Below are 15,859 nucleotides of genomic sequence, written 5' to 3' on the forward strand. Positions count from 1 at the left end.
TTATCATAGCACTATTTCAAGTGATACTACAATATAGAAAACGAATAGTACTAAAAAGTTGTTGTAAAGTGCAGAACAGACTAGTTTATGCAAATGTTTTCAATGTACCACACAAACAAATGCAAAACTGTCGCTAAAACTAAAAAAATGAGAAAGAAAGTCTCTGCAGTCAAAAAAGAACAAAAAAAAAGAAGAAAATTCTCTTTAATATATTAAATATCAAAATCCAATACAAAATGTTACTTGTACAATTTATTCAAAGCTAATTGGAAAACAAAAGATAAAAACATGTAAAGTTCATAAGTGAGAAACAACAACAGACGTAATCCAACATAATCACAGTAACATAGAGCTGGTAGAAGAAAAAATGTGACGAGTCCAAGAGAGTATTAATACAGAGTATTATTTATTAATCTATAATGGTACACACTTCCCTCTCAATCTTCCTTCTCTTCTTCGCTGGATAATTCTCATCATCTTCTCTTGTCTGCAAACAACAAACTCTCTTAGTTACTTTCTTTCTCACACACAAAAATAATAAATGTACTAATAATAAGATAAAAACTCACCTCTTGGTATAACGAAGGTGGAGCCTGAATCCTCTTCGACCCATCAGCCAAGCGTTTCCGTGTCATATGGTTTTCCCCAGCTGCAAAGTTCTCAGAAACCTATCCAACAAATACAAGAAGAGGCTTATCAAGAGGCTCTTGGTTTGATTGTGACCAGAGACATTCATTCTATGGCAACATAACACATTTCTAGGAGTGGACATATAAACTAAGTCGAACCAAATCAAATAGAACCCTAGCCAACATGTTTAAACCAAAGTCGATCCACAAATCTACTACATTTATGATTCTAAAATCCAAAATTTTGAAGAGAAAAAAAGACCAAATTCGATTTAATGTAGCCAAACGAAACATAAATTCATTACATTTTATACTTTAATCATATATGATTAAAATATGTAATTATCTAATCTTGGTTTATAGACATACTGCATCAGACTGAATTGCAAATGGCTCTATTCGATCTTAGTTTGTCTAAAACTAAAACCAAACCCTATACAAGTTGTAACTTGTCCAGAGATTTTACCTGTTTCCGGATAGCTACTGTTAATAGCTTTTGACATCCTGATGCGTGCACAATTTCTAACTTTGGACACTGGATCACCAAACTCTCAGGTTGCAAATTGTTGCACGAGTTCAAATTCAAGTCCTTGAGCTCTGGGCAGTTTAGGAACAAAGCCTGCATCAAAAGATCAAAACTATTAGAAAACAGGTTTTAAAGAGAGCTTTTTTCGAGAGCATTGATGAGGAATCTCACGTCCAAACTGGAGCATCCCCACAAACTGAGTTTCTTCATCCGTTTATGTTTAATAAACATCTTCTGATTGTAGCCTGATGTCTTTTGTGGAGTCAACGGATTATCTGAATTGGGATCAGATACAGTCATGCCACAGTCCATCAGCTCAAGAAGAGGTAGTTGAGCAGTAGCAAACTGAATGCCGCCTGCAAGAATATTAATTGTAGAATGAAATGAGAAATTAGAGAATAAACACATGAACTAAGATATATATTGCAAACCAAAGATCAAGAATTTACTTGATGTAATGTTGGGACAAAGAGCAACAAGTAGTTTTGAGAGTGTATCAGGTAAAACATCGCAGATCATCCCAAGGCCAGTATCAGTAATGCTGGAACTAAAAACCAACAAACAAACAAAAACATGCCTCAACATATACTCTTCACGTGAACAAGCACAAAGGAGATATAGATATGATATATTGAGCAAGAACAAAACATACCCACTCAAATCAAGTAGCTCAAGGTTTGTGTAACTTGAGGAAATGGCATCTACAGACGCATCGGTGATATCTATTCCAAGAACTAGCGACAGCATTCTCAAACACCTGTACGATACGGAAACTGACATCGATCTTAAGAAACAACTGTTCTCTCAGTGGAACACTGGACTAAGAGTCCTAGAGAGACGCAAATATGATTTTTACAACAAAACCGAGAGATTAGACAAACCTGAAATTCACAGCAGTAAGAGCAAGTACAACGGTATGTGAAAGCTTCAGAGAGGCAACGTGAATGTTCTGCAATCTAGTGCAAGTCCTTCCCAAACCATCAACCATTGTTACAAGATCAGTTGAATCACCTTCTTGTTGAGAAAACTCAAGTGAGATTTCTATAAGATTTGGACAGTTGAATATCTGAAAAAAATAGAACAAAGTAATATGATGGTTTATATATACAAATTATCTTCCCAAACTTTGGGCGCAAGAGAAAAATAAAAAAAAAGGAAATTCAATTACCATCTTCGAGAGAGAATGAAGATCTGAAAGCCAAAGAGTAGAAAGGCTTGTTGAAGTAAGGGAAAATCCTCCCAAGTTGGAACATCCTTCCATCTTAAGGCTTGTAAGTCCACGTTTATTAGAAACAAAGCGACCCAGCTCATCCCTATACATACAACAACAACAAAAAGAACAATTGAAAACATATCCAGAGAAGAGCAAACAAGTAATAAAAATAAATCAAAACCATAAATCCTCTAAGAAGCAAGTCTATGATGCATCACATGCGAAATGACTACTTAATACAAATGAAATTATAGCAAACACCACCAAAATCTCAATATTCATGGCAAGAACCCACGGTTTCCATTTAGTGAATGCAGCTTAGAGATTAAGTAGCCTAGCCCTAGTGTAGCATAGCAAATAAGACAGCTAAAGCCAGATTCATAGAAGAGCAAACAACTGTCTATCGATTAAAACACAAAACTAATCAGAAGCAAGTCTTTGATGCATCAAATGCAAAATGACTGCTTAGTATAGAGAAAACGATAGCAAACATCACTCAAACTCTATACACATAGCATGAACCCACAATTTCCATTTTCTGACTGCAGCATATAGAGGAAGTGGCCTAATCCTAGTGTAGCATAGCATTAAGGACAATCAAAAACAGGTTCATAGAAGAGCAAACAACTGTTTTAAAATCGATCAAACCTATAAATCAAGTCAGAAGCAAGTCTATGATGTATCACATGCAAAATTACTGCTTTGTACATATGAATTTACAGCAAGAACAAAAACAGTTAAAAAACTCGATTGTCATTGTTTCTTATTGAAATTACTCAGATTTATCATCACTTCATGTCACCACTTAGTGTCAAGATCTTACCCAGAAATCCTATTGACAGCTGCGCCACAAGTTAAAATCTCCAAAACCTCCAGATTAGGACAAGAAAAAGCAATGCATGCCAGAGTTGTCGCATCAAAATCACTGCAAGCAACAATCAGAAACTCGAATTAATTCTAATGTCTCTTAATTACTCATTATATTAACAAATTAGTATGACCAATCACAGATCTAAGTTAGATCCAATCACCTCTCGAGTTTAAGAGTCAGAGTAACAAGTCCAGGACACTTCTGCAACAACGATCCAACGTAACCAATCTGAGCCCTCTTCGGAACCCTAATCCTCAGCTCCTCCGCCGCTTTCCACATCTTCCTCGCCGTCTCTCTCCACCCTTTACAAACCCTAGCCGCCATCAGCAACCCAGACGGAGGCAGCCTCTTAAGCACCTCCCATAGCCCCACCGCGTGAAACCTCCCCGGCTGAACAATCTCCGTATCCAAACTCAGATCCGTCAGATCCGTCTCGTCACGCGCGTCCACGTCATCGTCGAAAGACAACGCGCGGCGTAAGTTAGTGAAAGACTGACGCAGCGGCGCGGAGGATAGGGAAACGACGGTGGAGCGGGTGGAGGACGCCGCGGCGGCGATGGAGGTCACCGGCTCGGGAGCGATCGGAGTGCTGGGGACGTCGAGAGGAGGGAGATGGCATACGTGGCCTTTCTTGGGCTGGCCGCATCGTCCGCAACTGTAACTCCCGCGGTTTTTTCTCGCTCGTTGCGATTTAAGGGCGGCTGAGATCGCTACGTTGGCGGTGGCTGGAGGGATATGCGGCTGAGGCTGCATCGTTGAGAGAGAGAGAGAGAGGGATTGAGATTTGGAGTGATGAGATTAGATTCGAGAGAGAGGGAGAAAGATGATAAAAGGAGGAGGGAAGGTGCGGCGGGAGATGAAATGGTGTTTTCGCGCGAGTACACAGTAAGCAAAAATTGTTAAAAACTTATTTTAACTTAGCCGCTCAGCTAGAAAGAGAAGGGAGCGTGAAGGCTACTGTGAGGATTGTTAAATTACTGATTTGCCCCTTTTGGTTTGTTCAAACGGCACGTGATTTGTAGACGTTGGGTGAAAATAGTTGACTATTTATTTTAGTTTTTTGTAAGGGAGAAGATTCTCTCTATAAAAACGAATTGATTACTAGTTATAGTGAAAGTAAAGACAATATTTGTTTATTAATCGTGTCGTGATATGCTAATAAATATGTTTAGATTGCATTAATTCAATGTGATTGGACTTTTTTTTTATTATGGTAAGAAATCGGATTGCTGTTCAAAATATATTAATGGTGTTGTTGGAATACAAATAGTGATTCCTAGTTGATTTTTTACTATATTTAATTGTGATTTTTGACTATTTTTAGTTACGACTAAGTATAGCAACATGTTAATCTTATAATGTTTGTATTTTGTCTAGATATTTAACTTCAAATTTGTTAACAAGATATTTTTCTGTAGATGAGCTGTAATTGTGTATTTGTATACAGCTCATAAGTCTCATTTCATCATATTTTTATTAAAAAATAAAACATGTATAAGAAAATGTTTCTATACAATTAATTGTTTCTATACAAAAATTAAATAAAAATATAAAAAATGTTTCTATACAATTAATTGTTCGATTGTAATACTTAATTGTATAGAAACATTTTCTTATACATGTTTTATTTTTTAATAAAAATATGATGAAATGAGACTTATGTATGACCCACAAGTTTAGAGACTGCTTGAAACCGTATATTTTATTCAGCTAGGATTAGCTAAGATGTAAAGTGAATCCCTCATTACAATGCACAATAACTCAAAAGTCATCGGTTTTATTGCTCTAACCAAAACCACCTTTCAAAATAGTTATAACTACTCCCAAGAAAAAACGTTGGCTAAGAACTCAAATTTTCAATCATCAGTCGACGTATAAAATTGTTTTACTTATTCAACCACGAAAATGCGATACTGGAAGGGCAATACAGCCACCACTACAACGGAAAAAGAATTGAAAACCTTCAATTTTAGGAGCTCTCGTAAAAATCACTTTCCGAATATCAGAATTTGGTCGTGTATGTTAAACGATTAACAGTATGCACGATGGTTATGACATCTCCACGCGACATAAATAACTTAAAAACGTTGGCTAGAGAACTCGATCACTCCTGACCAAAAAAAGCTTCTTCTTAACGGATAATGTGCTCCTGCAAACACAAATTACATATTATTTTCTAGTGTGAGGTCTACTTTCTTCGACATATGGCATGGAAGGTATCAGTTGAACCAAGGCTCAAGCAATTTGGTTTAAAGTAGTATAGAGTCGCCTCAAGCCAGCCACAAAGTAAATGTACAATTGATAAAATATTGAAGTTTATTTCGCCCTACTCGAAAGGACTATACTTCCTCACAAATAAATCGAACTCTCTTTGCTTTTAAGGTGGGTAGAATCAGAGCTTTGTTCAGGCTATGAGCTAATTGCATTGCATGTCCTTTCTAGTATTATATGAATACGGAGGAAACTGGTGAATACCTTGTCAGGGAGCTCCAATGTCGTCAATCCAAATTCTCTTGCGGCCTTCTCTAGACAGCTGTTTTAGCCTCAACACTTGCCTTTCCCTGAAAGAAAATTGAGAATATCCATCTTTTAATGATGCTGCAAAACAGTGAAACTAGATGGAAAAGAAACAAACCTCAGAGGATTCTTTGCGGATCTTCCTGGTTGGAGTCCTCATAGTGACAAACTCCTCAGCTGCTGTAGGGTGAACACCCACTGTAGCGTCAAAGTCGGCCTTAGTTAAGCCAGCTTTTACTGCCACTCCAAATCCCTGCCAAATTGAAAAAGAAAAATCATTTTAAATCATGTATATGTTTCCGTGTTTATGATTCAGAGAAGATGAAAAATGTTTGATAGTGAAACCTGGATGATTTCGGGTGAATCCTCTCCACACATGTGAACACCGAGGACTTTATTGGTGTTTGCACAGACAATGAGTTTCATAAACACCCTGTCTGGAAGTCCTGAAAGAGTAGCCTTTAATGGCTTGAAGTTTGATGTGAAAACATCGATGTCTCCATATTGTTCTATGGCCTGCAATGCAAACACGTCTGTTAGCATTTATAAGCGGTGACATATGATATACCATAGACCATGTTGTCGAAAAAGTGTTCTGTTTTACCTGCTCTTCAGTTAGACCAACTGTTCCAATAGGTGGCTGGGAGAAAACGGCGCAGGGAACAGCTCTAGTTGAATAAAGAAACACAGAAAGATTAAAAGACAGTTATAAAATCTTACAAGGTATAAACATCAAAAGTTAACAGTCGTCATGATTGTAAGTGTTACCTATAATCAGGCTTTGTTGGATCATTTTGGAACAAGGTTTTCGCCAATGCCATTCCCTCCATCAAGGCGACTGGAGTCAAATTGATCCGGTCAGTGACATCCCCAACAGCATAGATGGAAGGAACAGATGTCCTTGAATATTCATCAACCTTACCAAACAAAGTGGCCACAAGGAGCACAAATACACATTATATAACCAGGCATAAAATGAGAACTTAACCATTTGATCATACCTCTATTGCTCCATTTTTCGCCAATTTTACGCCAACATTTTCCAACCCTAAGTTCTGTTATAACAACAACATTACACCAATGATCAAAATCAAATTCTAAGATCATTGTAGTAGCTTACATAGTAAGTCATACACAAGGGGCTCCAACTTTTAGTTTACCTTGGAAGATCTACAAAAGTAATGAACTAAGCTAAAACTTATACCTTAGTATTAGGCTTGCGACCAGTTGCAAACATAACATGCGAAAACCCATCAACAGTTCCCTTGCTGGTCTTCAGAGAGAATGAGCCATCTCCAGCTTTGATGATGGCTTCAGGTGATTCCTCTGTGTGGAACTCAATGCCTCTCAAAGACATCTGCTCCCCAACAAAATCCCTAACCTATGAAAAAAAAGAACACTTGAAATTAAAAAAATAAAAATAACCAAAAGGATAATGAAAGCAGCCAAAGTCATTCTGAAGTTACTCACATCTTCATCAAACCCCCTCAGCACCTTCTTTTGCCTTATAAATACATGAACTTCACTGCCAAGACCATTAAAGATTCCCGCAAACTCCAGAGCTATGTAGCCACCACCAACGATTGCAATCTTCTCGGGCTTGGAAGGTAAATCAAGCGCTGCATCTGAATCTATGGCAAACTCTCTTCCTGGAATGTCAGGAATGAAGGGACGTCCACCAACTGCAATCAGAATATTCCTCGAAGTATATATTTTCCCATCTACATCAACAGTGTGTGGGTCTATAACCTACACACAAAGACAAAAAAAATCAAACTCAAAATCCATTAAAAAAAACTATATATAAACTTTGAGCTTGAGCCCTACCTTTCCACGACCTTCGATCAACTTGACATTAGCATTGTTGAGTATATTCTTGTAGATACCAGTAAGGCGCTGCAGCTCAGCGTTCTTGTTGGCAATCAATGTACTCCAATCATGAGAAGGCTCGGTGTCATACTTCCAACCAAAGCCGTGACTGTCTTCAAACTCGTGAGTGTATTTGGATGCATAGACAAGTAACTTCTTTGGTACACATCCTCTTAGTACACACCTGTCGATTAAACCAAAAAAAAAGAGATGACTTTGAGATCTAACACAGCTTGAAATGTGCTTTGAGAATGTAGTAACGGTTATAACTAGCTTTGTCAAGACAAGATCAAAGTGCTGTCTCAAAAAACACTGAAGATGTATGTAGTTGCAGCGACTAAATCAAATACCGAGCAGGAGATGTATCGAAACAAGCTAAGAGGAGAGGGAAGCTTACGTTCCTCCGACGCCACCGGCGGTATCGGAAGAGATGGTGGAAAAGGGGAGCTCGCAGACGGCGGCGGACGCTCCGTAGCTCGTGGCGAATCGGGAGGCGCGGACGCCGCCGCTTCCGGCGCCGATGGTGAAGAGATCAAAGTCGTAGTGGCGGTCCGAGTCTGCTCCGTTGTCGTTTTGCGCACGGACGGAAAAGCGGCGAGAGGAGGAGGAGTAGTAGCGGTGGTTTGAGACTGAGGCGACGCGGGGACGGAGAGAGGAGAGATAGGATAAGGTTTTAGGGAGGGAACGAGAGGTTGGAGAAGATGGTAGGTTGATTGCGATCGGGAGTTTTCTGCAGAGGATTTGAAGAGATGGGGATGATGAGATTGTAGTGGTCAGCTTCGGAGTCGAAGCCATCTTCGCGTCTCTTTTCTCTCTGTCTTAATTTTTTTGTTTGTTCCTGTGAGGTTTCTGTGCGTATTGTCACGGACTGATTTCTTCACAACAATCAGGACGTGCGGCCTTAGTACCTTTCCACCCTTGTGGTTACTAAGTCAGCCTTTCGGACAAACTCGATCAGCACTTAGAGAGAGAAAGTGTGAATACTTTTAGAGAGAAGTCAGAGCTTTAGAAAGTACTTGATTTTATAACTTGGTGAATGATTTACAAATGAGGCTTCACCCCCTATTTATACAAAATCACCTCCTCAACGGACGGTGGAGATCGAACCGATCTAACGGCTCAGATCATTTCCTTCCTATGAAGTAACTTCAACATGAAGTACTTCACTCTTAAGCTACTTCCTCCTAAAGTATTCTACACACTTCCATCCTTATTTTATATTATCCATACTTAGATATTTTACAAGCTTAAACTTAAGAAAAATACTAAGTATGGTCGGTTTTAAACCTCTCGGTCCCGACCCATTATTTCTTCAAAAGTTGGGGCGTGACATCCTCCCCCACCTATGCTGGTGACGCCCTCGTCGCCATGTATGCCTTCAGTGCGTCCCGGAATTGCCACAAGTCCTCTTCCGGTTCCCAAGTTGCTTCCGCCTCCGGCAGTCCCTTCCATTTGATGAGAAAATGGGTCTGTCTTGGGACTCCTCGCTTCCTGACTTCTTTGGACGCCAGTACTTCCCCAATCTCCTTGTCATAAGACTTGGTCATGACTGGTGGTGCCCTGGTCGAGACGCCTCTGTCTTGGTCGTCCATATCAGCCTGGTACGGCTTCAGCATGCTCACATGAAAGACCGGATGGATCTTAAGTGTATCCGGTAGGTCAAGTCGGTAGGAAACCTTTCCCACCTTCCCAACTATCTCGAACGGCCCTTCGTACCTCCGGATCAAGCCTTTGTGTAGGCTCCGGAATGCCTTGAACTGTTGTGGAAGTAACTTCACAAGTACAAGGTCGCCCACTGAGTACTCCGAAGGCCGTCTCTTCTCATCTGCCCACTTCTTCATACGCTTACGGGACTTCTCCAAACATGCTCGGGCCTGATCCGCATGTTCTTCCCACTGCTTGACCATGATAAACGCCCCTGGACTTCTCCCCTCAGTCCTTGGTGCAGCCAAAGTATGTGGAGTTAGTGGCTGTTGTCCCGTTGCGAGCTCGAATGGACTGCGTCCTGTCGCCTCGCTGCGTTGAAGGTTGTAAGAGAACTGGGCTATATCCAGCAACTTCGCCCAGTCTCGTTGGTTGGCGCTTACAAAGTGACGGAGATAACTCTCAAGCAAGGCATTCACCCTTTCGGTCTGCCCATCAGATTGCGGGTGAAAGCTTGTTGAGAAACTTAGTTCTGTCCCAAGCATTTTGAACAGCTCCGTCCATAAGCGCCCGGTGAATCGTGGATCACGATCACTCACGATGTTCCGCGGAAGTCCCCATAACTTAACCACGTTTTTGAAAAACGCCCTTGCTGCCTCTTCCGCGGTGCAGTCCCGGTCGCAAGCCACGAACGTCCCATACTTAGAGAATCGGTCCACAATCACCAGGATGGATCCGAACCCTTCGGACTTAGGCAATGCGCTGATGAAGTCTAGGGAAACCGAGTCCCATGGTCTCTCTGGAATCGGAAGTGGCTGTAGCAAACCCGCGGACTGCTTGTTCTCCGTCTTGTCTTGCTGGCAAACAAGACAAGTCTTCACATAAAGTTCCACGGTATCCCTCATCCGTGGCCAGTAGTATCCTGCTTCGATAAGTGCCATTGTTCTCTTCTGTCCCGGATGGCCCGCCCATCGGGTATCATGGCACTCCCGAATGATGTCTCGTCGAAGACTTTCCCACTTAGGCACATAAAGTCTTCGACCTTTGGTATAGAGTAGCCCGTTCTCTACCCAAAATCGATGCACCTTCCCTTCGTTGGATAGTTTCACCAGCTCCTTAGCGACTGGATCGCGTTCCAGCCCCTCTCGGATTCGAGCCATAATGGTCCCCTCGACTTGGCTCATTGCTGCTAGCTCTGCTTTCCGACTTAGTGCATCGGCCACCACATTCACCTTTCCTGGCTTGTACTCCAAAGTGTAATCGAACTCAGCCAGGAAGTCTTGCCATCTTGCCTGTTTCGGGGACAGCTTCTTCTGGGTCTGAAAGTAGCTCGTCGCCACGTTGTCCGTTTTGACTGAGAAGTGCGATCCCAGAAGATAGTGTCTCCAAACTCGTAAGCAATGGACTATCGCGGTCATCTCCTTCTCTTGAACCGTGTACCGCCGTTCAGTCTCATTGAGCTTGCGGCTCTCAAAGGCAATTGGGTGTCCATTTTGCATCAGCACTCCCCCGATGGCAAAGTCGGAGGCATCCGTGTGTAACTCGAAAGGGAGACTGAAGTCGGGTAAGGCAAGGACGGGTTCCTGGCTTACTGCAGTCTTCAGCTCCTCGAAGGCTTCTTGGCAACGTCCGGACCAGTCCCATGTCTTCCCCTTCTTGAGAAGGTCCGTCAGTGGTGCTGCCTTCCTTGAATATCCCTCGATGAACCGACGATAGTAGTTGACCAGACCAAGGAAAGATCTCAACTTCGTCACCTTGGTCGGGGCCTCCCACTCCATAATCGCCTTGACCTTCGGTTCATCCATCTTCAGCTTTCCATGGCCGATAACATGGCCAAGGAACTGAACTTCCTCAGTGGCAAACGTGCACTTCTCCCTCTTCACGAACAGTTCGTTTTCTCGGAGAACCCGGAAAACTGTCCGTAGGTGCTCTACATGCTCCTCCATCGAGTTGCTGTAGATGACTATGTCGTCTAAGTATGCCACCACGAACCGATCCAAGTAGGGTTGTAGGATCTGGTTCATAAGGGTGCAAAACGTGGCTGGGGCGTTCGTAAGCCCGAAGGGCATCACCAACCACTCGAACGACCCATACCGCGTTATGCACGCAGTCTTCGGCTCATCCCCTTCCGCTATCCGGACTTGATAGTAACCCTTCTGCAAGTCCATCTTCGTATAGACTTTTGCCCCACCAAGTCTATCGAATAGGTCGGCAATCAGCGGAATGGGATAACGGTTCTTGATCGTCACCTTGTTAAGGGCCCGGTAGTCCACGCACATCCTCAACGAACCATCATGCTTCTTTTGGAACAAAACCGGGGCGCCATAAGGTGCCTTCGACGGTCTCAGCTTCCCCGTCGATAACAACTCATCGAGTTGTTTCCTCAACTCCTCCAGCTCGGATGGAGCCATCCTATAAGGTGCCATAGATGGTGGTTTGGCTCCCGGCTCCAACTCGATCTGATGGTCCACCGCCCTCCTCGGTGGTAACTTCTCAGGCAACTTAGCTGGCATCACGTCCTTGTTCTCCTCAAGGACTGCCTCGACGACTTGTGGGATAGACTCCACGTTCTTGGGCTGATCCTCCACCTTCATCATAGCCAAAAACGTGGGTTCACCCTTCTTCACCCCCTTGGTGAGCTGCATCGCCGATAGTTGCCTCGTCCCATCGGTTTTCTCTTCCAAGGCTGGAATCATGCACGGTGATCCCTTCTCGAGTATGCATACCGAGCTCAACGCAGGCATGGGTATGGCTGAGACTTGTCTCATGAATTCCATACCCAAGACTACCTTGAAGTCGTCCATAGGAATGACTGAGAAGTTCACCGGACCATTCCAGCTTCCCAATTTCATCCCGACCCCTCGGGCTATCCCATGGACTGGTTGAGCCTTGGCGTTCACCGTCTTCATCCAACCGTCCTTCTTGGACCACTTGACACCAAGTCTCACAGCTTCGTCTATCGCCATGAAGTTGTGAGTGGCGCCCGTGTCCACCATCACTCGGGTCGGTTTGTCATTGATCCGAGCCTCGACATACATGAGCCCCTTGCTCGTTGGCTTTACCACCGGGTTAGCCTTCAGGGCGTTGAGAAGCTGCAACGATCCCATCTTTCCCGGCTCCTCTTCTGGAGACTCGGTGTCCCGACTCTCCATGATTGCGGACAAGGATCCCATTTTTGGACAGTCCTTCATCGCATGTGGCCCCTTGCACACAAAGCACCCTCCCTTAGGAACGAAGGACTTTTTCCTTGCCTCGAAGTCTTCCCGTCGAGCACCCCTCTCAAAACTCCTTGAGTTGGATGGTCGGGAAGTATCCCGTCTCGCTCCCCCACCTTTGGCCACGACCTGCTCCTTCTTCTTTGAGGACTCGGACGGACCAGAGGTGCGGAAGTCAGTTAGCGACTCAGCCACCGCAATGGCTTCGTCCACTGTCTTGACTCCCCGACGCTGTAACTCTTGTTTGGCCCAAGCTTGCAGTCCATCGGTGAAGTAGAACACAAGGTCCTCTGCAGTCATGTTCGGAATCTGAAGCATGAGCGTTGTGAACTCCTTCACATAGTCCCGGATCGAGCCACGCTGTCGAAGTTCCCTTAACTTCTTACGGGCCTCATACACGACGTTCTCCGGGTAGAACTGCCGCTTTAACTCCTTCTTGAAATCATCCCAAGTATCGATCCGGCATGTTCCTTGCTCGATCTCGGAATGTTTCCTTCGCCACCACAGCATGGCCGTGTCCGACAGGTAGGACGTCGCAGCCTTCACCTTCGCATTCTCAGCCACCAAGTTGAGATTGTCGAAGTATATCTCCATCTGCCAAAGGAAATTCTCGACCTCCTTGGCATCCCGCGCCCCGTTGAACCGATTTGGCTTCGGAAATTCAACCTTACCAACACTGGTTCCTTCAACGGTTCCAGCGTTCGCGCTTGCCCTCTTGACCAGTGCGACGTCCTCCTCCATTGCAGTAAAGCGTGCCTTCATCCCCTCGATGTCATCACGCAAAGCCTGCATGGATCCCGTCACCAGCTCCTCGAGCCGAATGAACCGAGAGTCCAAGTCGGCAGCATTTTGCTTGACCTCCTCAAGCCCACCGAACACAACACTCTCCAGCTCAGTGACAGTATGCTCGACCCTCTCGAGCTTCTCACCAATCTCGCCCACAGCCACACCCAAAGCCTCACGAGAAACACTCTTTTCCCGCTGGGTGCCAGCACGTGTGGACGTAGCCTCCCGTCCGCGCTCCTCCACGCCGGACTGCGAGCTTGCTTCTTTTTGTTTATCTCCCTTAGCCATTTTCTTCACTCGGACAGAGGCTCCCTTTGTCTGGATCGTAACTCCGCTCTGATACCAACTGTCACGGACTGATTTCTTCACAACAATCAGGACGTGCGGCCTTAGTACCTTTCCACCCTTGTGGTTACTAAGTCAGCCTTTCGGACAAACTCGATCAGCACTTAGAGAGAGAAAGTGTGAATACTTTTAGAGAGAAGTCAGAGCTTTAGAAAGTACTTGATTTTATAACTTGGTGAATGATTTACAAATGAGGCTTCACCCCCTATTTATACAAAATCACCTCCTCAACGGACGGTGGAGATCGAACCGATCTAACGGCTCAGATCATTTCCTTCCTATGAAGTAACTTCAACATGAAGTACTTCACTCTTAAGCTACTTCCTCCTAAAGTATTCTACACACTTCCTTCCTTATTTTATATTATCCATACTTAGATATTTTACAAGCTTAAACTTAAGAAAAATACTAAGTATGGTCGGTTTTAAACCTCTCGGTCCCGACCCATTATTTCTTCAAAAGTTGGGGCGTGACAGTATGCTTTATTCGACCAGACTACTTGTGGCCTAATTGTTTAATACAATAACAGTACAGAACATGTTTTGTGTGGTCGTAGTGTCTACCAAACCTAGAATCAATTTCCGATATTTTATTCTCTGGTTGCAAGTCACATACCCACCACCAGATTTTAAATCCGATTTCATGATCGAGCGTTACAACTTCTAGGCAATTTAGATTTCATTCGGTAAATGATAATGGACAAATGTACTGACTTGTTCATATACTGTCCATTAGCATGAAATCTTGAGCATTCTTGAATTTTTATCACATGTGTTGGATCAGTTATATAGTTATATAGATGATTAATAATTTATATATTAAGAAATCTGAGGATTATATTAAAAACTAATAAAAACGTAAATCAACAATACAAAATATATGTTAGTATTCATGTTGTTGCATCTATCTTAAAAATACATTAAGATAGCTAATCTCAGAATAAGTTTTTGAAGATCATCACTAAATAACAAAGCTAATCTCAGACCGCTTCGGTAAACATAGATACCGATCACATTTCACTTAAATCTAAACGGAAGAAGTTTTTGAAGATCATCACTAAATATCCCCTATATACAAAAGTTTGGAGTTTATTTTTAATTTATCTAACAATCAATTTATGTTTTAGATTATTTTAGGGTTTTGTTTTGTTACTCAGATATTTGATATTATATCTAAATCATGCAGATCGGCGTTAATGAAATTGGAGAAGCAACAATGAACCTATGTTTTTGGGTGATCAAGCTTAGTTCATGAAATTGAAAATCTGTTCCATAAAATTAAAAGCATTTAAATCTAAAAGACGTTCAGGGGAGAAGAACAGAGGCAGAATCAAATAGTTCAGCAAAAATTCCCCATATGCAACACGCATCATCAAGAGCCATCTTCAGTATAATATAGAACAAACCGTAAAATTTGAAAAGATAATAAATAGTTTTAAGGAAAATCAGGTACAACTCTTCACTTAGTAGCACACATCCGAAATTGAAGTATTTTCTTGTCTTTGTCATGAACTTGAACTGTTTGTATCTTCCAAGCTCAGACACTTCACCAATGATATCTAAAACATATACAAACAAATATAATATTATTGCCAACACAAACGAACTATATCATATCTTAAATATGTAGAAGCGCGGGACAAACCAATTAGAAGATACGTTTTGAGTTTTCCATTAACAATATATTCATAATTTGCAAGAGTAAGGAAGTGATTGTCTTGTTGAAAATCTGATTTCGCAAAAACTGTCTCACCAGTGAACTCAAGGTTGTATGGAGAATTTGTTGTTCGATATTGACCTCCAGCACCTTTAACTGAGAAGTTCTCAATAAACCTCCATTCTCAAATTGGGAGATTGCGATGCGCACGATACCTGTGATTTGTTTTTGGTAGTAGCATGAAGTTTTTCACCTTAAATGCCACGAAAAAGCTCATATGAATATATTTTGGTTGTATAAAGCAACAACTTTATATAAGATTAAGTTTAAATGGGACATATGTATATATATAGAGTATTTCAACTTACGTTTTCGTCTGCGAGAAAAACATAACTTTAAGGATCTCACTTTTTGAAGAAAAACATAACTTTGCTTGTTTAACATTTTTTCTCTCTATTTTTGTGTGCTCTGAATATTGAAAACGATGGGAAATGTGAGCAATATATTTAGGGTCATGAGAAACAATAGGGGATATTATTATTTTGTATTTAATTGTTAGATTTAATAGTTAGATTTTGTAGAGTCAAT

General features: G+C 42.2%; 2 protein-coding genes across 2 annotated transcripts; both read right to left on the reverse strand.

Annotated features, from left to right (window-relative positions):
• Window positions 1–188: 188 nt before the first annotated feature.
• Window positions 189–4,144, reverse strand: LOC106416314 (F-box/LRR-repeat protein 17). The gene is made up of 10 exons (XM_013857174.3): window positions 3,400–4,144; window positions 3,192–3,293; window positions 2,324–2,468; window positions 2,037–2,221; window positions 1,808–1,912; window positions 1,605–1,702; window positions 1,327–1,511; window positions 1,096–1,248; window positions 570–668; window positions 189–487 (listed from the first exon to the last, which is right to left on the reverse strand). The coding sequence occupies exons 1-10, from the start codon at window positions 3,990–3,992 to the stop codon at window positions 410–412; spliced, it is 1,743 nt and encodes a 580-aa protein (XP_013712628.1). The 5' UTR covers window positions 3,993–4,144; the 3' UTR covers window positions 189–409.
• A 1,045-nt stretch (window positions 4,145–5,189) lies between these two features.
• LOC106415186 (glutathione reductase, chloroplastic) lies at window positions 5,190–8,658 on the reverse strand. The gene is made up of 11 exons (XM_013855824.3): window positions 8,023–8,658; window positions 7,584–7,809; window positions 7,227–7,505; window positions 6,961–7,137; window positions 6,758–6,811; window positions 6,525–6,673; window positions 6,361–6,424; window positions 6,102–6,272; window positions 5,875–6,009; window positions 5,715–5,800; window positions 5,190–5,388 (listed from the first exon to the last, which is right to left on the reverse strand). The coding sequence occupies exons 1-10, from the start codon at window positions 8,418–8,420 to the stop codon at window positions 5,765–5,767; spliced, it is 1,689 nt and encodes a 562-aa protein (XP_013711278.2). The 5' UTR covers window positions 8,421–8,658; the 3' UTR covers window positions 5,190–5,388; window positions 5,715–5,764.
• Window positions 8,659–15,859: the final 7,201 nt, after the last annotated feature.

Source organism: Brassica napus, chromosome A9 (genome assembly GCF_020379485.1).
Source record: "Brassica napus cultivar Da-Ae chromosome A9, Da-Ae, whole genome shotgun sequence".
In the NCBI taxonomy this organism is placed as follows: domain Eukaryota; kingdom Viridiplantae; phylum Streptophyta; class Magnoliopsida; order Brassicales; family Brassicaceae; genus Brassica; species Brassica napus.